Source organism: Pygoscelis adeliae, unplaced genomic scaffold, assembly GCF_000699105.1.
Source record: "Pygoscelis adeliae isolate BGI_AS28 unplaced genomic scaffold, ASM69910v1 Scaffold356, whole genome shotgun sequence".
Taxonomy (NCBI): domain Eukaryota; kingdom Metazoa; phylum Chordata; class Aves; order Sphenisciformes; family Spheniscidae; genus Pygoscelis; species Pygoscelis adeliae.
Genome location: NW_008824949.1, coordinates 1,280,160 through 1,301,058, shown reverse-complemented (window position 1 = coordinate 1,301,058; position 20,899 = coordinate 1,280,160). Strand labels below are relative to the sequence as shown.

General features: G+C 44.8%; 1 protein-coding gene across 1 annotated transcript in view; it reads right to left on the bottom strand.

Moving 5' to 3' along the window:
* SMOC1 (SPARC related modular calcium binding 1) overlaps nt 1–20,899 on the bottom strand; it is a 179,932-nt gene that overhangs the window by 14,484 nt on the left and 144,549 nt on the right. Inside the window, exons 9-12 of the mRNA XM_009325595.1 lie at nt 19,542–19,734; nt 18,532–18,614; nt 14,798–14,903; nt 4,822–5,069 (exon numbers count right to left, since the gene is read on the bottom strand). Of these exons, the coding sequence (XP_009323870.1) occupies nt 4,822–5,069; nt 14,798–14,903; nt 18,532–18,614; nt 19,542–19,734 (630 nt within the window). The remainder of the gene's footprint in view (nt 1–4,821; nt 5,070–14,797; nt 14,904–18,531; nt 18,615–19,541; nt 19,735–20,899) is intronic.

Sequence of the window (20,899 nt, the reverse complement as noted above, 5' to 3'; positions counted from 1 at the left end):
CCCGGCCCCGTGGGGCTGCCTGGGTGAGGGAGAAGGCATCCGAAAAAAAACACCTTTTGCACCCGATGCAGCTAAGACCACTGTGCATTGCTGCGAATGAGGCCTATTTGTCTTCGGAAAGAGGCGAGGAGCTCCAGGTAAATTGATACAAAAGGCAGGGAGCATCCCTGAAATGGGAGGGATGCTCCAGGCTGGGCTGGGCAAATCTTTCCAGCAGCCTGGTAGGGCTCTGTGCTCCATGGGTCTGGCCCCATGCATCCGTGCTGAGAAACCACCCTGAAGCTCATCGCCTGTCACTCCAAAGGAAGAGAGTATTGCCTTCAGCCAGCTGCCTTCAATGTAAAAACAGGCCAGCCACATATACCTACAGAAGACAAAACCCCACCAAAACAACACTGCACCGAGCATAAAGTTGACATGAAAGAGAGGAAGGAATATGGCAGATGGTGACAGCGGGTTACTAACATATACCTGGGAAGCCCTTGGGTATTACAGGGTAACATCCCATCATTCAGTAGGTTTTACAATGCAGAGTATTGCTCAGCCTCACAAGTACACTATTTTGGGTAACAACTCTAGCCACAGTGGATTAGGCCAGGTGTCTTTCAAAAGGAAAAGCCCCAAGGAAACCCCGGCCACTTTTTATAGGTAGAAACGATTCCTCAGACTTACTGAGCAAAGCTCTCACCTTTGATGGGGGAGGGACACGCTACCACAAGCCTTATCTTGGGTCCTCAACACGATACTGATGTCCTGATTCATACTAACCATCAGTAACTTTCCTCAAGATCAAAGGCGACAAACTACAGCATCTCTACTGAGATCCAAAGGGGGATATCTGAACAAGGCAAACAAAAACAAGCACTGAACCAGTGGAGCTCGTTTACATTCTAATCTAATTGTAATGAGATGTACTCTGAATTTCCTTTTTATTAACTCGGTCGTTACCTGGTTACAGTTTTCTCATAGCCTCTCAAGACTGTTGTCAGCTTTCTACCATCATTGGTCTGGAGGCCTTTCCCAGGTGACTGCTCCTTGCTACCTGCTCCCACACAGCTGCTTGCACAGCAGTGATATAGAGCATCCTCATTCCCAGAAGCCTCCCAAGCATGCAGAGAATCAGTTACTTCTGCAGATACCAATACGAGGCGTCCCAAACATCGCTGAATTAAACCTGCTGTTTAGATTGTCCATTATTTTTCCTCCTTTCTGTAGTATTTGCTCAGCTCCAGTAGAAAGTGACATGCTGTTTAATTACACACACACTTTTTAATTAAGACATTTTGATCCTGTTTCTGGACTGTGGTCTTGGTAGCTGGCTGTTGGCACAGACAGTGGCTGGGTTCCACCCCAGAAGTCCTCATGGCCTGTGAAGCACGCCCAACACCTACCATCTGACAAGCTCTTGGATGGCAAAGCAATCACGGGATCTGAACTGGCAGAAGGAAACTTCCCGTCAGCTGGCGGAGGGACATTTCTTCACTGCCTAATCCCTTCACTCCTCTTTGGGCACGCACAAAATGCTGACTTTATCTTGGATATAGAGGTAAAGAATATAGAGGTAAAACTCAACTCCAGAATTTTGCAGCCAGCACAACGGGTGTAAGCCTTGCTCAGATCTACAGTCCTCCCCTCCGAGATCACTGGACTCCTATTAATCTCAGGTCCAGTAACTTTCCAGCAAAGCTTTACAGTGTGTGTCTATCTCCTCTCAAGGACCCTGCCTTTTGACTAAAGCAGAGAGCTAAATTTGTTCTTTGATCACAGATGATTCCCCCCTTCTCAGGCTGCGCAGACTGCACTGATGAATGCTAACTTTTAACAGGCTGTAAATCAGTCTGTTTTCCTTCCGCAATTCCTCAAATAGACAATCCTAGATCAAATGATGGCAAAGACTGTTTCTGGCGTACTCTGAGCTATAAGCCCTCTCTGCCTGTTCTGCCTCAGTTTAAGAAACCATTTGCAGGCTTCTGCAAGCCCTCAAAGGCTGGCTTTTTGTGGCTATTCCATTCTGAGATCCAGGAATGGTATTTTTCCATCTGAGTTGCCCCTGATAGAAACACATCTGGTTTAAGCAGAGGGGCGAGAGCGGTGCAAAGTGGCCACCAGACCTAGCAGATTTCCCAGCAACTTTCTGGGTCATCATAAGGGTGGAAAAGCAGAAAGGTTGCTGACGGATTGGACAGCTATTTTCCTCGAGAAAGAACGACTGGCTGGCAGCACCCACATATTAGGTTACCACAGGCATCAACAACCTGCTGAGGAGGGGAAGACAGACAGAACTATGCATCTTGGACAGACTTTATCCTAAGCTGGAAAGAGCTCAGGTTCAGGTTTGTCCTTACGAATATCCCAGCTGAATTCTCCCACTTATTTATTTAGAATAGCTAGTGCCCAAGAGGCATATAACAGTGCTGATTTATCTATGCCCCATGCTTCCTTCAAGCAACACTATTTCCATGTTTGGAAGGAACTGACCACAAAAAAAAACCCAAAACAACCAAAGCAAAACACTGACAAAAATGCAGAAGCCTTAACATTTGTTTTCCTCAGCATCCCAAACCCTACAAAATTTGTATTAAGTTTTATTTTCAAAATCATTACAAGTGTTCAGTTTGCCTAGCAGGAGGTACACTCACCTGGAACGATGACCCACGTCATTTTACTCCTTATGCTGCTGGATACCCAACCAGGATTTGGAACATCTGAGGCAAGTCCATTTGTAATGAAGTACATCAAGGGGAAATGATGACTTTCCTTGCCTCCCTCCAACCCTTCCTCATCCAATCCAGACCAGAAAAACCTTTCCAGCAAAGCTTTTGTTGAAACAGAAACACTTCCATGAAAAGTTTTGGTTTCATTTGATTGCCAGTTTACAACTGAAAGTACATCATCAAAAAGGTTCCCAACTAGCTCTTGGGAACTCTGGCTTGGACCCACAGTGAACTCAGCCCCTGCAGATGTTTGGAGGCCATGGTACAGAGAAAGAAACAGAGCAAATACATGGACTAGTTGACTGATAGCATGCACCCACGATCAGGATAAGGGAAAGTTGGAGAAGGGGTAAGCTACCAGTTATTTCTTAATTCAGAAGTTCTTGTGAATAGAAAGCAGAGCACACGTGTCACTACCACCTCACAAATTCATGACTTCTTAAAAAAGGCCCATCACAAACTTGCTTACTGCACCTCTAGAGTACCCTCCCTCAGTTCTTTCCTACATGTTAGTGCACTGCCCCCTCTACTGCTTTTTAGCCCTCACCATCCTTTAGCCCCCCTTGGTCCTCCTTCCACATAACTTACCCATTTATCTTTGATCCTCGAGGCCTTATCAGGCCTTTAGTAGGTATGTGGAGCTGTATGATAAAACAAGGTCAGAGCCCCTTTTTGCAGACAATCCTGTCCTCATACAACAGAAGAAACCATGAAAGGTCAAGGCTGTGTTCTCAGCAAATAGTTGGGCAATCAGGTACTCACAACAACATCTCACTGCTTTCTGTCCCCTTCACACGGGCTCAAAGATTCACATTTTCTTCCTTCTCTCCTTTTTTCTTTCCCCCTTCCATAAACTCAATTTTGAACAGTCAGTTGGCCAAGGCAGCAGATTCCAGAGAGTCTTATTCCAGGCCAAATAGCAATAAAACTCACTTAGCATATTCATCTTCTTGGGAAGGTAATACAATTAAGGAACAGGGTTGCTATTTTGGTATGTCATTCCTCAGTAAGGTACCGATGACTAAGAAAAAAACCTTCCACTGAGCTAGGGAAGCTGAGTACTTCTCACAGCTGACGAGTAATGCAACAGGCTTATTATGATAACTAAGATGTTTGCAAAGCACCTACAAAAGGCAACTTCCCAACACCCAAATGCACCGACTCTCTTCCCACTCGTGCTAAACCTGACGAAAGAACTAAGTAAAGGTTAAGCCTGGGGAAAGAAAGCTACCCACCCTTCCCAACTGGCACGATGGTTGTAACAAGAGCTGTCCACGCAGCCAAAACACCTGCACAGGAAATTAGTCCCCTGGAATCTCCCTGTTTGCCTTCTCCTGCCAAGCGAGTCTGCCCACAGTCAAGAATGACTGATAATTGTTGAATTTGGGTTTCAATTCATAAAATTTCCAAAAAAATCAATTTGGTCCAGGTCCCAACAGAACATGAGGTGAAGATGAAAGAAGAAGAAAAGGAAGGAGGGTGCGTTGGTTGCTCAGGCACTAAACAGAAAGGAAAATATGTTATTCATATGCCCTATTTCTCCCCCAATCTTTAAGTGCAATTTAACTCTGAAAAAGGGCAACAGCACAGCCCTGCGCTTTCTCTCTGCGTTGAGCTCTCTGCGTCATCCACTTTCCTTGCATGCTAGATTTAGCAATGAAAATAAATACTATTTCTGTTAGTCAACAGGGTCTCTGGAAAAGGACTGGGTCTGTGCTGGCTCATACATCATCCAACCTACATGGCTGAGACAACAGAATATTGTTAGCAGTGTACTACTCAGAAGGGACCTGATCTGAACTACAGTTTCCAAGGACTTCTATAGTACAAGCAGGGTCCTGGGCAAGGCTCATCTTTTTGGCCTGTTTCTGTACAGCGCATCTTTTTGGCCTATTTCTGTACAGCGCTTAGCACTGTGATAAGGGATAAGACAGAGACATAACACAAATAATGAACGACATTTGCATGGCAGGGTATTAATCCCACTCATTTTCTCACACAAACTGTGGCACTTTTGAATCACCTGGGAGAAAACCGATTCCTGCGTTTGCTGTAACTCTGTGTTAAGTCTTTTATTCTCATGCAGTGGGGAAGGAAAGGCACTCACCTCCTTCCTTGCTGACTCCCAAGCACCCCTTCAGCTCCTGAAGCGAGATTGACTTGTCCTTGTTGAGGTCACAGTAGTCAGTGAAACGTCGGGCACATTTCTTGGGCTTGGCTTTCTTCTTCACATAACGCTTGAAAGGCTTCAGCTCCCGCTTGTTGATGTCATTGCTGCTGTTGTTGTCCAGCTGGCTGAAGTACCAGTGTACCACTCGCTCCTCCAGCGTGTGGCTGGGGTCTGGCTCAGAGAACCTGGAGCAGAGGAAGCACAGGCCCCCAACAAGTGGGTGCTCTCACCAACACTGTCAAGCACATGCTGAGGAGCCAGAGCTGCTCACCGAGTCAGACATGCACTATGCCATATTTAAAGCAGGCAAAATATGCAGGTCTTAAAGTCTCCTCCTTTTAGCTGGGCTCTTTTGAGAGAGATGAACTTTTTCTAGAAGTGTCCTTTAGCATTAACAAGCGGTGCCAAGAGATTCCTGGAGGCTGATACCCTCAGTAGCTCTGGTTCTCCTCACACCAGTTGCTAAAACTCTGCCTAATCCCAGAAGGATCCGCTTTAGAGGGCAAGGGTCCTTTTGACCCTTGGGCTCCCATTCAAGTTACCAGCAAGAGAGCCGTGAGTGTCAGCTGTCATGGTAGTTTCTGCGATAGCAACATCTAGACTTCAGAAAGGGAACAAATTCATTTAATGCAAGACACATTCATTATTTGAAAATGTCCTTGGCAAGATGCAACATTCTTGCTGTATCTATTTATATGATCTGAACTCCTGTGCTGTATTTTCAGCATATTTAATGCTTTTCACATGGTTGATTTATACACAAGAATTCCACAGCAGAGAAGCACCACAGATCCATTAAAGCAATACTATGGAACTGGCAACTTCAGTTTGCTTCATTTCTTACTGATTGTGATATTACAAGTTTGACGTTATTTGGCTCACATTTTCTTTCTGTGGACAACAACGAACAATATCAGAGAGGAGGAGAAGAGGAGCAGGAGGAAAAGCAACAGCTGAAGATGCACGAATAGAGAATGCTGCCATTCAACATCAAGCCATCACTGAACAGGCACTGTTATGTCATACCATTTAAGTGGTGTCTGGTGCTCTGCAGCAGCAGTGGGAAAGGGGCTATTCCTCAGTGATACAAAGAACTAGGGAAGAAACTCTTTCTAAAGAATAATTCTTTAAAAATTGCACTAAGCTAGTCCGCCTTTTCTCCATGTGATGAGTGTGCCAACAGAGAAAGCTGAAATGATGCTGAAATGAGGCTGAGACTTGATCCTTTCTCCTCCCAAGAAAAAAGCATTTCAGTGCATGGAAATCAGTGGATAGGTAGTTAGACACACTACACTGGCACTGGTTGCTCTGACTTATTCCAGGACACACCTCCAGCTGCTGCCTAATTCCTTCCCCAGCAGTGAGAGAGGGACAGTTGCGTGCTGCAGGCAACCAGATTCTGGTGTGAGTTTGGGGCATTCTAGCTGATGGGGAAATATGAACCCAGGTACCTTATAAAATGCACTTTAAGACTGTCACCAACCTTGTTTCAGAAACTGGTAGGATATATATTTAAATGGTCACTGAAAATTTCTTTGTTGGGAACTAGAAGGGAGAAAATTCTTTTGACCTTCCGGTATGACCAGTTTTGCCTCTAAAATGCAGCTACAGAGCCTGAAAAATAAAACCCCCACCCTACCGCCATGGTAATTTAAATCACTAGTGAAGGGGAGTCTACAACATGCAGAAAGCAAGCACTGGAGCTTAGGTGAAGAACAGAGATCCCATTAACCTTCTCTGATAGCTTTTACAAATTAGGATACGATTTAGAAAGGTAGCCCCGATCCAGAGACATCTGGATCCTCGAAACAAGTAAACACACAGTAAGGAGAGGCAGATAAACTGCACAGCATTTTTCCCAAGGTTTTACTTGAAACTATCTCCTTCATCATTTAATTCTTAGCTGAGAAGGCAGCCTGGCATTCAGTCACAGTGTCTGGTAAATGTACAGTAGGATAAACACTGTGGGGGAGGAAGAAGAGGTTGGGAATAAGTTTGGCTTAGTTTTGGGAGCCAAAATACAAGGCAAGCCCCTGGAGCCACCTATGAACAAGCAAAAATTTCAAAAATCTCCCCAGGAAACTAAGGGAGTGCCCAGATTTTTCAGAGCCTTGAAACTGTATGTGAAGGCCAGGATGACAGGACAGAATAAAAACACATCCTGTGGCTTGTTTCTACGACATTTATGAACACAGTCATTGGCCTCTCTCCCTTTTGGAAATGAGCTGGCTATCATTTGAAGACTAGCATGTTTCCAGCAGCCACAGGGAATTTCTGTATTACAAGGGACAATATTCTGCTTTTGCTGAGATAGAGGAATTAAACCTGAGCTTTTGCATGTGAGATTCCCCTTGTCCCCTTTGTTTCCTGAAGGCCCACAACTGGAGTGGCAGAAATGGAGAAAATAGCAGAGCATCTTCGAACCAACAGCAGAAAGGCAACAGGAACACAAGCTTCTCTCTACCTGCTGAAGAGACACTCAGAAGCAGGACTTAAAAGTGCCTCTTTTTCAGAGGCACACCAAGGAGGAGCTCTTATGAGTTATCAAGAGAGGCAATATAGCTCTCTTCAGCACTTCCATAAAGAAAATCAGGGAAATCCACAGGCTAATACAAATACATTGACTCATGAGGTGATGATACATCAATTTTTGCCATTACAAACATGCTGAGAGCTCATGCTGAAAACTGCAGCATGCTAATGGAGCTAAAAAGAGTTAGTTTAGCTGCTGTGATTGTAGGAGGAAGGAAGATATAGCCATTTCTGAGTTTTTACCACTTCCTGTTGGCTGGTTTAGCGGGACTGCAGTTCCTGAGTTGGTTGCCTGCCCTTTCTGATGATCATCCAGAATCCCAGCACAGGAAGGATCCACATCATCTCAGTGCAGCCATATCTCCCTGGCTCATGAAATTACATGATACACTAAAGAAGGCTGAGGTTACAACACCGTATCTAACTGTCTTGACTTTGACACCTGCCCATGCAAGACACTTCTGCACCATCCATGAAACATGAATTGATGCAACTTTACAGCACTGCTAAGCCACCTAGCTTTGATGATGTGCCATGACAACAACCATACCTGCCGGGTCAGCTGAAATCATAGAATCATAGAATCATAGAATCATTAAGGTTGGAATCTAAACCTCCCCTGGCGCAACATGAGGCCATTTCCTCTCGTCCTTTCGCCAGTTACTTGGGAGAAGATAAAAAAAGATAAATAAATCTGAGGGCTCTAATTGTCCTGCAAGCACAGACTTTGCCCGAGTATTCCAGGGGAATTTCCCTCTATTACCTCTCCATTGCTGTTACAAGAGAAATAAATCAGCCCTCAGATGCAAACGTCATTTGTTGGGCTGCCTCTACTCATTCAGACCATAAAGGAATCAGAAAAATCAAGAGACAACAAAGCTGTCCTGTACATTCTCAACTCCCAGCAAAACATCATCTCTTGCTCTAACACCAGTCACACAAAAATCCACTGAATGCCAGTCTCTCACTCCAGTGCTGTAGCAGCTTTGTAAGACCTAGTAAAGACAGACATTACCAAAATGCAGACAGCCTTCTCAGTCTTCTCATGTTGAGTACATTACAGCTGTACTTGCCTTTCTTCCTAATTGTTCCTTTTTAGCACTCTATGGCAAAACAATCAATCCTAAAGAATGAGTGCTGGGGAAGCAGAGACCTCTGTGCAAGCTGATTTTCCAAATCTAACCTGCTATTGCTGGATCGCTTCCGTACATGAGCCAGCAAGTTTAGCTCCGTTATGCAGCATAAGCCCACCCACAGTCCAACAATGAAGAGAAGCACGGTCTGTCATTAACAGCCTAGAACAGGGAACCTGCTCTCTCAGCTTTCTTACTATTTGTTGGCATCAAGTACATAGTCTTCTCTAAGTAGGCTTTTGCTCCTCCTCCTGTATAATGTGCTATCAGCTCCCTCATAGGAGGAGAATACTTAGGTGGCTTATGCTTGGAGATATGTGGGTTAAAGTACCGTTACCTTTAACAATACTATTTTCCAGTTCAGACACACTTCCACAGAACACCTTCATATCATCTGGTGTAACTGGGGTACAGGCAGAAAGAAAAGAGGCTATGAAAAAACATGGGCATGCACTTTTTGCAGCTGCACTGAATTCTGGAGCAGAGAGAGAAGAATATGCCAAAATATCAAATAGACAGCTTGATTATGGCACTTTGCATGCAGTCTGTAATGCTTTACAGCCCTTGAGGCCCCTTGCAAGAAAGCAGGAGTTTACTCAGTGGGAAGGAGCAGGGAAGAAGGAGAGGTATATAGGGTGAAGTATACAAGAGCAGCAAGTGTCAGACATTACTCACATACTGAACCATATACAGTGTGCAATCACATTAGCCTCCATAGAACTGTGCTGTCAAAGTGTAATACGCCCCACTAAATTTTACTGAGTAAACTGAAGTCCATTCCTACCAAAGCTGATCCTTTACTCCCTGAACACTTGCAGCCCCGCTGCATCCCACTGCACAGGCTGCATGGACCCACAGTACTGTTGCAGTGACAGAAAATCCTAATACAAAATGCCGCTTTGAGAGAAAGCAAGGTTGTGATCTCTGAAGTACCCACCAGATGACTACCTCTTTGAAGACCTTTAGAAAACCTATTATTTTGTAATACAAACTTTATGTTGCAACAGTAGCAGCTGAGGCAGGAGGGGGAAAGGGGAGTAAGACCAGCCTAACATCACCTAACTCAGGACTGCAAACAGAGACTATAAACCAGAGGGAGCTATTCCAGGATGAAAGAACACTGATGGACAAGAAGCTGCTAGCAGAAGCAAGAGTAGAAAAAAAAATTAGTATAGCTTCCCCTCCTAACACTGACGGTATGTTTGTGGTCAGGATGTCTACAGGACTTGAAGTTGTAAGTTTCTATGACTTGAAAATATTTTGCAAGGATGTATACCTTGCTTGGTGCCGTCGCTAAATGAAGGATGGATGAGAACAAAGCTAAAGAAATGACAGGACTGACCCTGCCAGTCAACGCCTATGGCAGCATTCATGATGTCCACCCAAGGTGCCTGGGGGAGTGGTGGAAAGCGGTACGAGTTTAACAAGCTGAGGTAAAATTCAGAATTGTTCTTACTCTGCTTCCACTTCTTACTCTCCTTTTGTTGTTCTTTGCAGTTGCGTATTCTAAAGTTAAAAGCTGTAACGGTGGAACATGGCTTGAATCAAAGAGGATTACTCTAATGGAATTACAAAAGGATCGTGTATTTGTTTTATTATTCTCCCTTTCCTGTAGCCAAAGAATCAAGAAGCCAACAAAAAACTAAGCTGTGTTCAGACTAAACAAAAGGGTATTACACAGTCCAAATTCATTAAGGGGAATGCATAATTCCTCTGCAGTTAAAACTTAAGTTATCTTCCTATTACAGGTCCAGTTTTTTCCTCTCCTCTGGCTAAGTTGTATATGAAACATTATTCTGAACACAACTTTTCTGAAGATTGTGGGATAAATCATTTAGAAGGTTTAAAAATCACCACCCTTTACTCCTCATTGACTGTTCAAAGATCCTCCTCCTACATGAACTCTCCCGTATCTTTAATTAGGCTAGAATTTCCATAGGAGCACAAAGAGAAGTTAGTATCCAACTTCAATTGAAATGCAATAGGAGTTGGACATTAACTTCCCTGCACTGTTTGAAAGTGTCAATCTTTATTATAACATGGCTTGGCTTCAGAACACCCTGGAGATGTGCTGCGCTGTGCTTGCCTGCTTCAAACTGCTCAACTAGAGCATGAAAGGGAACCTCGGGGGCAATTTTCTGAAGTACTTTTTAGGGCTATTACATGGGGAATAATTGGCAACTTAAAATGAAGGGACACAGCTGCTGTGTTACATGGTAAGGGCGGCTGTTGTAAGCTGCCCTTTTAACCCAAAATTCCACAGGGCATTAATATTTTTGCTGATACTGTAGCAAGCCATAGTGCACACATTTTGGCAACTAAAATTAATTTCTGAATTGGCAGGGACCAAAGAGAGTTTCTCAGATGAAGGAAACCCAGGCTGGGACCCCCTTTGGTCTATTTTAGTTTAGGCCCTGGGTAATATGAATATGTCCGAATTAGATAGACTAAAATGTACTAAAGCAAAGTCTAATTTTAAAAAGTGCTGCTTCTATTAAATAGGATTTATACGTGAACAATTTCAACTAAGCATCTTTTCAAAAAGGATACCAAACACTGGTTAATAAACCAATTTCCTACAAGTGCTCCCTTAATTACTTTGAAAACATACAGTAACAAGATGTGCCTTGGAGTTATTACATAAACTTAAAATGAAGAATTAATTTTACCAGAGATTTTCTGTTTCAAAAGTCTAAATGAAGTCTACTTGCCTATTTTGCTGCAATATAAACCAGGGCCATGAGGAAGGGAAGTTCTCTTCTCATTTACATTATTGTAAAGCAAGAGTAACTCAATTAAAGTCAATAGCTTTGAACTTGCTTAAACGAGACAAGACCTATAAGGGATTACAAGGTTGTTTTAAGCATGCCCAATAAAAAAAAAAGTCTTATCAGGTTTTACTTACATGGCCTGCAGCAATCCAAGTTGTACAGCCTCACTTTGCTGCTACTAGATTGTTTTTGTGTGTGCCAAGTATAAAGCGTGCAGTTTAGCACAGCTCTATGTAGTATTTTAAATGCAGATCTCTATCATTTCTCCCCATGTTCCTCCTCGCCCCCCCCCCAAAAAAAAAGCTAATACGGACATTAATTGCAAAGCCAGATAGCTTTGTAGCATAAATAGGTAAAGTCTTCAAGATGAAGACACTCAGCAAATGCAAGAAGTGATCCACTCCGCATATCCACATTCAGACTGAAGGCCGCGGGGTCATCTAATCCGATTTCCTGTATACCATACTCACAGAATGTGAATCAAATTACTCTTAGGACCATAACTCGGGTTTGACTAAAGTAAGTCTTTCTGAAAGGCGTCAGGCCTAAGATGAAAGCCTTAGAGAGAGGGAATCTGTCACCTCCCTCATGACTTCATTCTGCCTTAGAATTGCCCTCGCTTTAAAGAAATTTTGATCACAAGTTTGTTTATATTCAGCTAATCATGCTCTTCCCCGCTAGACTAAAGAGCCTGCAGAGCTTTTGTCCCTATGGAAATACTCAGATTATACGAAATCATCTTTCAGCCTTTTTTTTTTAATACCCTAAGGTAGGCTGAGCTCCTTAAGACTCTCAACTGTTAGGCTTTTTCAGCCCTTGACACTTTGGAAAGGCACTTCTCTGTGTTTGGTCCCATATTTTAATGTTGATACTACAGATGCATACTGTAGCCAGTATCATCTCTCTGCTGCCATGGAGAAACATGAATAATCCCTCCCACCAAATCCTACTTGCTGCTTTTCTGATTGATTAAAATACATAGGACAATAGATGGGGCCAACTGACACGGGGGTACGGCTTGCTGTTTGCCTGGCCTGCCCTCTGCAACAGGCATAAGCTTTGCTGATGATATGTTAAAAATTTACCTTAGATCATTGGATGCATTGTTCAAACTCTAAAAAAGGCCCAGCAGTTAAATTGGATGAAATGCTGAACACTGTACAGGAACAGAAAGAGAGAGGCTACAGAGGGAACCAGTGCGTGTTTAAACAGAACCTGTTCTGCCATCATTATGGCAAAGATGGAGAAGAGCCTGCAGTAAGTGAAGCTTGCCTCACAAATAAGACAACTGACATTAAGACATTAAAACTGACATGACTGACATGAAGAAAAATCAGACTGCCAGATCTCTAGCTTTTCTTTTCAACGTGACCTTCTCAGCAAACCTGGGCCAGGGAGATACAGGACAAGCACTGACATAAATCCAATATTTTGTTAGTTGTTAAGGCTGGAAATTATTAACCCTATAGGTAAAGTGTCCCTTCGTCTTGGAAACGAGCTTTCATTTCCAGTGCCAAAGTCAAGTTAGGTCACCCAGACAATTTCAGATATTCCTGAAGAGAGGACTCTGGACATTTCTCCACTTGGGAAACTTGGAAAGCAGGACTCATTCATTGCACAGAGACAGCTTCCCAGCTCTGCAAACTCATATGAAATGAAAGCTGTACTGATTAAATTTTTATATAAGTACCAAAAATTCCTTGAAATGCTTTTTTTTTTGCAAAATAAATGGTCCCATCATGGCATGGTGGGATGGAAAAGCTTGACACATGTTCTTTGGGGTATGCACTTAGCCTAGCTGATGCACATGGAAGTTTACACCAGAGCAGTTCCCTGAATTTAATTGTGGCTGTGGGCAGGCAGAGTATTTGGGTGGTAGCAGTCTTTTGCCTTACAAAGGACAGCCTGCTAAAAGATTTCTTTCTCCCCTTGCAACTGGGCTGCTGACGCTGGAGCTGAAAATAAATCAACATGATGACTGTGTGAAGAGCTGGGCAGTGAAAAATTCTACCAGAAAGGCCTCTATTGAAAGCTGAGAAATACACAAAGCTTGGGGAACATCAGGAAGCAAGCCTGCTGGTTTATAGAAGTGCAGTTGGGGCATACATCTCTGGTCTTTAAAATATTAGTTTATATTAAGCTTTATTTTAAGAGTGATGATTACATTGGCTGGGTTTCAGTCCCTGTGCCAAAGATGCCAAATAAATATCAAATACTCTCCAGGGCTTCCCGCCACCCCTACCCACTGCATTTGAACCATGCAAATTAGACAGAATTGACATTGGAATGCTTACGGCTGGGAGAGAACGACGTATTTCCCATCCTTAGGGCATTTTTCATCCTGTTTATATGAATACAGACATGCTAGGCGTATACTGCTAATTCGATGGGTTACAGAATATTCAGCGTGCAGGCACTCAGCCACTGGCCTGATTTGTAAGGTCCAAATGCAAAGTTAAAACCATATGGGTTCACAAGCAATCCATACTGAAACCAAGAGGCACAAAGGTGCCACCCAGGAAGTTTTTTTTCTTGAGTAGTTAAAGATGGCACTGCTTCCTTCTACATTTTGAAGAGGAAAGCAGGGGATCAACATCACTCTCAATACATTGGAGCAATACCCACGGAAGTAACACATGCACAGAGGCACCTCCTTCATCTCTACACCCCTATAAACATAAGCACAGTATTCGTTGTGGCATCTCTGTGTGCTAAACTAGCACTGACTGCTTTTATATTTGGGGGAATCCAGAAGCATAGAAGCCTTGCCTAGCCGAGGCAATGTAGAACTTGTAAATCCATCACAGTCCATTCTCAACGGCCTGTCCTGCCGCAGCATTGCAGCTGCTGCACTAAGGGGATTTGCTGTTATCAAGCAGAAGGGGGAGACAAGACCTCAGCTTTTCTCCAGTTCCCCAGAAATGCAGACTTCTGCCCACGTCTTGCAACAGGCCTGACCTGCTGCTCCTTCAAAGAGGGATGAACAGGCAGCTGATCAGAGGGGAGGGCCATGAAAAACAGCTCCTCTCCTCATCGGGAGGCTGGCTCCCGCTGCACAGCAAAACCACAGCGCTGGTACTGCCAAGAATTCAGTTCGCATTCTTCACTCCCCATGGTAGCCACTAGGCCACACGGTCTCCTTCAATCCATTTGCATTTTATTAGGTCTTTTCATGCACCAGGGGACAAAAGAACAAGCCACTTCCTCCCACTGAGCTCTCATTTCACACTTCAAATGGGCTATACTAACCTTTATGGTGGAGCAGCTGCCAGGGAGGAGGGGCGGGAGGAGGCAAGCAGGGCTAGGATGACAGGACAGAGCAGCATCTGAAGATGCAGACTCAGTTCCTCTCCCAGCAACCCAGAGGAACCCATATCAGGGCAGAGCAACACCTTTCCCTCCCGCCCCCACCTCAGGGGCACCCAGAGCTCTACAGCCACCTTGGTGGTGTTCAGCCCAAGTGCTTTCTGGACTCACCTCCCACCCCCAGTAGGTGCTGCTGAGTTAATAGCCTGTACCATGTCCGTAGTGAGAGCATCAAGTAAGCTGGTAATAAATTCAACTTTCTTCCCATCTGGGCAGCCTGCAGAAAGAAAAGAGGAGGTTTAATGCAAGAACACACAGGATTGGTTTCCTACCCTAGTTCAGCAAGGATCAGCCAGAACCTCCTTTGTTTGTAACGTGGCAGCCATCATCAGTCCCTAAGGAAAGGCAGAAGAATCCCTCAGTGGGTTTCTCTGGGTGGCAATTTGTCCTCCAGCTTTTGTCCAGGCACACAGAGGGTCACTAACAATATTTGGCAGGAAGACCATGTGGTTAGCTTTATGGTCTCTCCCAGTTCCCTACCAGCATAACCACAGGGATGTACTGGAAGCGCCTGGCAGACAAAGTTCCCGTGGTGACACTTGCAGAGAAGTTTACAAAACAACTCATTACCTCCTGGGTCATCTTCTTCTGTAAACATGGCTGTTCTGAGGTCCTAACTGACAGCTTAAAGCTTCCCAAAGCACGGGCCAAAGCGAGTGCTGCTGCTTGCACTCTCCTCTTCAGGTACAGAGAGTATTGCCTGCCAGCAGCTACCACAATAATTCAGTTCTTTGCATGATCACACTGCATGGGAAATATGTCAGTCTAAGTCAACATGTGGTAATCGCCCCCAGTCACTGCTAGCTTAAGCAGGACAAAGCAGGCTGAAGACAAACTTGGTAACCATTTCCATTACCTAGCCCTGAGGCTGTCTAGTTCCCCACCATCATAACCACAGACTGAGAGAGGCTCCTATCCTTAACAGTGCCAGCCTGTTATGACACAGCTGAGATGAAATTCTCCATCTCCTCACCTTTATGAGGCAATCTATGCCGTTTCCTTGCTTCTTAGAAGAGCAAAAGCATACTTCATTTACTACCGCATTAATACTGTAACAATTGCTCTAGCCTACCAAGGAACAAGCATACTTAACTTCAACCCACCATCTCCAAAACCATTGTCCAAAACCCATCACCTCCCATCCTATCGTCTTCTCTTGATGTGACAGAGAAGCCATCACCACATCCCTTACCTCTTCTCTTTCCCAAAAACAACATTCACTACCAATTAGTCAGCTGATTAAGGCAGCAGACATCAGAAAACAGTCTCCCCCTAGCAACATATAGCAGTGTCAACACTTTCTGCTTTTCCTGGACAAGCAGAGAAGCACGTGTACCCCAAACAGAGCACCAGAAACTTACTGTAATCCCTTGACAGCTGAAAGCAGCTTGCAAATTGATCTGACAAAACTCCCTCCTTTGCAGTATTACAAGCTCTGTTCTCTGCAATAGCTAACCAACAGTCCCTTGCCTGTCTCCATATTATGTGCATTACACACACACACAGCCCTCAGCACTCGTTTGGCACATGGTCCAGAAAATGTCAGCATTGTAATGGGTAAGCTGCTATGGCAGCCAGAGTAGACCACTCACTTAAAGGAGCTTTTTGTTGCAGTAATGAGAAGGCTGAAAAACCATTTGCTAGAAGTCATCTCCCTGGGGCCTCAGCTTCTCACCGTCTGCAGGAATTAGCAGCTTGCCATTTGCTATGTGCAAGCAACACTTCCCTTCCTTCTTTCTTTCTTTCTTCTGGCCACAGCCATGACACAGTTTGTGAAAAGGGTACGTGTAGGTGTGCAAGGATTTGGACTTATGTCTCCCCCACCTTGGCCTCTGCAGGGTCTCTTCACACAGGCCAAGGAGCACACTGCCTGCAGCACTGACAGTCTGAAGAATGGGCAAACCTCTAGAAGAGGAATAAGGTAAGGAGTCCCCCTTACAGAACTGAGTGCAAATGGAATGATAAGTCTCAAATTAAAGCAGGGTTTTTTCTTAAAATTCAGTTCTGCTAAGAAATAAGAGTGGAAAAAAGTAAAAAGAAACATCCTCTCTCACCCCCTGCTGTTCTGGCTCAGCAGTGAATTTTTGCATACAAGAGCAGCTAATCAAACAAACCTCAAGTCTGCATCAAAAGATTGTGCAGCACAGCATCTCTCAGGCAGACAAACCAGGATCAGATCCTCCATCTCCTAGTCTCTCTATAGACAAGGGTATTTTCAGTGACAGGAACCATCGTGCCAGCCAATGCAGCCAAGCACAGAGCTGAAAGTTTACTTAGGCACAGAAAAGTGGCTTGAGCTGAGAGGGGAACTCTCCTGGAGTCTGATGCTGGGACCAGACCACTAAGCTACAGAGCATCATGTGTCCTCTTCTGCATCAAGCAGTTCCTGTCCCCTTGTCCAGCTGCAGCTGCAGTGCAGAAGCGGTGGGAAAAGGGAAACGAAACCATTCTGTCTTCCTGAGAGATCAGAAATAAAGTCTCAAAGAAAAAGCCCAAGAGCAAAGGATTTTCACAGAGGAGTCCTGGAGAGGCAGGGGGAAGTGCAGGGAGAGGCAGTAAAACAAGGGGAGAAGGGGATGGGGAAGAAAGGAAGTAAGGTTATTTTATTTTAGCATGATTTCCTAAGGAAATGAGCCTTAATGCAATTATTTAGCTGGTTTCCGTCCCCCTACCCCTCAAAGTAATACTTGAACCAATTGGCCAATTTCATTTAAATGTAAGAGGGAGGCAGATAGAAAATTTCTACATGACTTGTGAAAATGAGAAGCTGCATAGAAGAGAGCCTTGCTGAGGGCAGAGTTCCTAAGCAGAAAGCTACAGGGCCCGAGGTCAGGAGCCAGCAGGAGGAGAATTAGGAGGCACAGAAGGCAGGTGTGGAACAAATCTCATTTCCTTTGCTAACCCGCTCAGGGACAACTCACTTTATGCTAGCCCTAGAAAGGGCCAGGAGAAAATGAAGTGGACCCAGAGTTACCAGCTCTTTCTGCAGAATTCTTGGTCTCTACCACTCCCTCATGGTGGAGAGGAACCCACTGTAGCTTCTGTTTTCAAGCAGTCAGCCCCCACCCAGGAGAGCAATGGCTGACCTGTCAGTGAGGGCCCCTCACTCATCTCCTTAGAAAGGTAGCGGGAAGGAAAAACCAGAGCACAGGCAGGTAGGATAGCATTTTTAAGATCTGCACAGACACCTATGCCTAGCTCATCTTCCTAGCAGAAACAAGGTAGGCAAACAGTAAATTATGGCTTGTCACTCTGTTAAGAGGGAATAGCAGAATATAAAACAAGCAGTAATGGGAGATAAAGCGGGTCCCAGGCGGAAAATGAGGAATAAAGTCCAGCTAAGTGAGGAGCCAGCATTAGTTAAGGGACCTTAGTGCACCAGGAACACTGCCCTGCCTGGTCCGTGCAGTGTCAGGGAGCCAGTTGGTCCACTGACAATTGCCAGCTGTGTCTTCTTTCCTTGCTTAGAGGGCACCAAGCTGCTGAAAAGCCCTGCTAAATGGAAAGGATCCTGTCCTGGCCAGGCTTTGAAGAAAAAAATTCAGTGCTGAGCCCGTTCTTCCCCAGGGGACCTCCAGGCATCCAGGTTTCTTTCCTGAAAATTCTGATCCCAGACATATTTTCAAAGGGCAGACAGGCAATAAACCGGCTCCCAGGACACTCCCAGCCTTTTCCAGTTCACTTCTGAAACTGGAGGTGATCCAAAATAACACAGAATAAAACCCATGGTAAAACATGCACCGTGAGGGAAATCCCCCATCTCCTCAACAATATTCTTGGCCTCTTAAGAGTCCCAAGGTGAGACAAGGGAAGAAGGCAGAGACAGGATCTTGTTCCTCTCTGACCTGGAAGTTCTCTGTCCTTGAATGGATCATCAATCTCTGTGCTCTTCAATCTGGCATCGCTTTCACACACTGGGGTCTCATAGCTGAAAAAGGAGAACAGCAGATGCTAAACTATGCAATATAGCTTTAGTGTCATCAGATGGTTGCTAAGGGGTTCTGTCTTATCTGCTTACTGCAGGGGAAACCAATAAACCTGCAGAAGAAATATTGTTCTCAAGCATCTGTCTCCTTATGGACAGTCAGCAACAGCAGAAGTGGAGAGAGAAGGAATTGCCGTCTTAGAAACTACTCCCAGCCCTTGGGCTGAACACTCTCTCTTGCTCAGAAAAATACTTTGCACAGCAACCTAAACCCACAAACAGCACGAGGCCCTCTTCCAACTCTTGTGGGCACAGGCTGAGCTTTTTTCCAAAGCTGTCCATGCTCTGCAGAATCACTGTATCTAGCAGAGTTTAGGTCCCAACTCCTACTGGCCTGTTTTTATAACTTGCCAGACCCACAATTTGTTTCCAAACCCCAAGTGACAAAAGATTCCCCAGGCAGTTTTAAGATACAGAGTAACTTAAAGAAAAATCTATCACTGGCTTAAAATCTATCAACGCACAACCAAGCAGTCTTCTAAATCTGTACTGGTCAGGATCCAAGTGGCTGCAGCATGGAAGTATAAAGCAGAGGATAATGCAACAAAGCCACTTGTCTTTTCACTGCTCATGCTCCTGATCTGTACTCTTGAGCACAGCCCTGGCTCCTGCTACCACCCAAAAGCTGCAAGCCAGAGAAAAAAAGGCTGCTTTGCATGAATACTTAACACAGAGGAAAGAGCAGTAGTTACTATGCACCAGCTCCTACAGAGAGGGAGCTGCATAGTAACATTCAATAGGGAACATCACATACGGTATTGCTAGCTCTAAGGAAGGTAGTACAGAGCTGACTGCTCTAGAAGTAGGAACTTACCTTATATAGCAACAGTATTTTTTTATATCTCATCTCACCAGGCCTATAGCTCTTACCGAGTGGAAGTACCAGGCAGGGGGCGCCCCGTGTCCACCAGGACACACCAGCAGTACCCAGTTGACTGGTGGCATTGCACTGGTTTGTAGAGCCCTCCGGGAGCACACTCAGGGATGACGATACCCTCGCGGGGGTTCTGCCTGGCCTCCTCCAGGGCGCTCTGCCTTTCCTGGTCGCAGGAGTGAACTTTCTCTGGAAGATGGGAGGGAGGTTAGAGGGGGTGAAGAAAAAAGTCAAATCAAGATCACCTTCCTCAGCTCAGCAGGGTACGGGTATCCTTCACATCTCGACCACTTCTGGGTTGAGAGCTTCCTCCTACATTTAGCTGTGACACAACAAGATTATGGATTATAGACATTGACTGCCAAGTGCCCAGCAAGCCAGGAACAGCAGGAAAAACTGTTCCCATTCACCTGGGTTTTGGAACAAAGCTATCAGATAACAGTAATTCACTATTACCGCGGCCATGGGGTAAGCATTTCCCAGATGATGCTTTCACATACTGAGAGATCCTAAATTGTGACTTGTATTTTCCAGTTAAACAAAGGAGGCAAACACCCTGCTCTGCCCCACCGTCTCTTTCTTCAGACTTCCCTCTTAATAGCATCTCTGCAACACAATCCCAAGAGGAGTAGAAGGTTATGTTTTAACACTGCCTTATCCAGTGCAGAGAGCACCTGCACACACCTCGGCAGGGAACAGAATGGGATAACCCATTCTACCCACACTGCCATCACCTCTCCAGCACACTCCATCATTGCCCTCACCTGGAAAACAAGGGCACCCAACATTGCTTCCTACCAAGGGGTATGTAGGACCCTTCCTTAATAGCTTATTACACAGAAAAGGTTATTTCCAAAGACATTGTCAACCAGAGAACAGACTACACAGATGGCACGCACCAAACAACAGAAAGAAGCCCAGAAGTGGCTTCTGCAGCCAGCCTGGCACCTTCGGCCCTAACGCTGCCTCTCTGACCACCATCTGCAGAGGAGTGATGGATGCATGGAGAGGTGCCAGGTTGCTGCCTCTTATGTGGACCAACCATTAAAGGGGGAAGAGATGCACAGAGTACCCGCAGGATGTTAAGACCTATTTGGCTGAACAGCCAGAAGTTCTCAATTACAAGTCTTCAAACATTCTGGCCCTTTGAGGAGTAGGAAATTATTTCAACTTTGGAAACCACTGAAAGTATCACAGAGAGAAAAAAGGCATGTATGTAGGACAGAAAGCAGTCAAGGCAGCTGATCACAGGATTTAAAACATGTCTAAGTCTAGGGTAAAAAAAGACAACAATATAACTCCTAACTTTTATCCTTAGGAGCGTGACAAAAAACAGAAAAAGGAACAGTTGTTC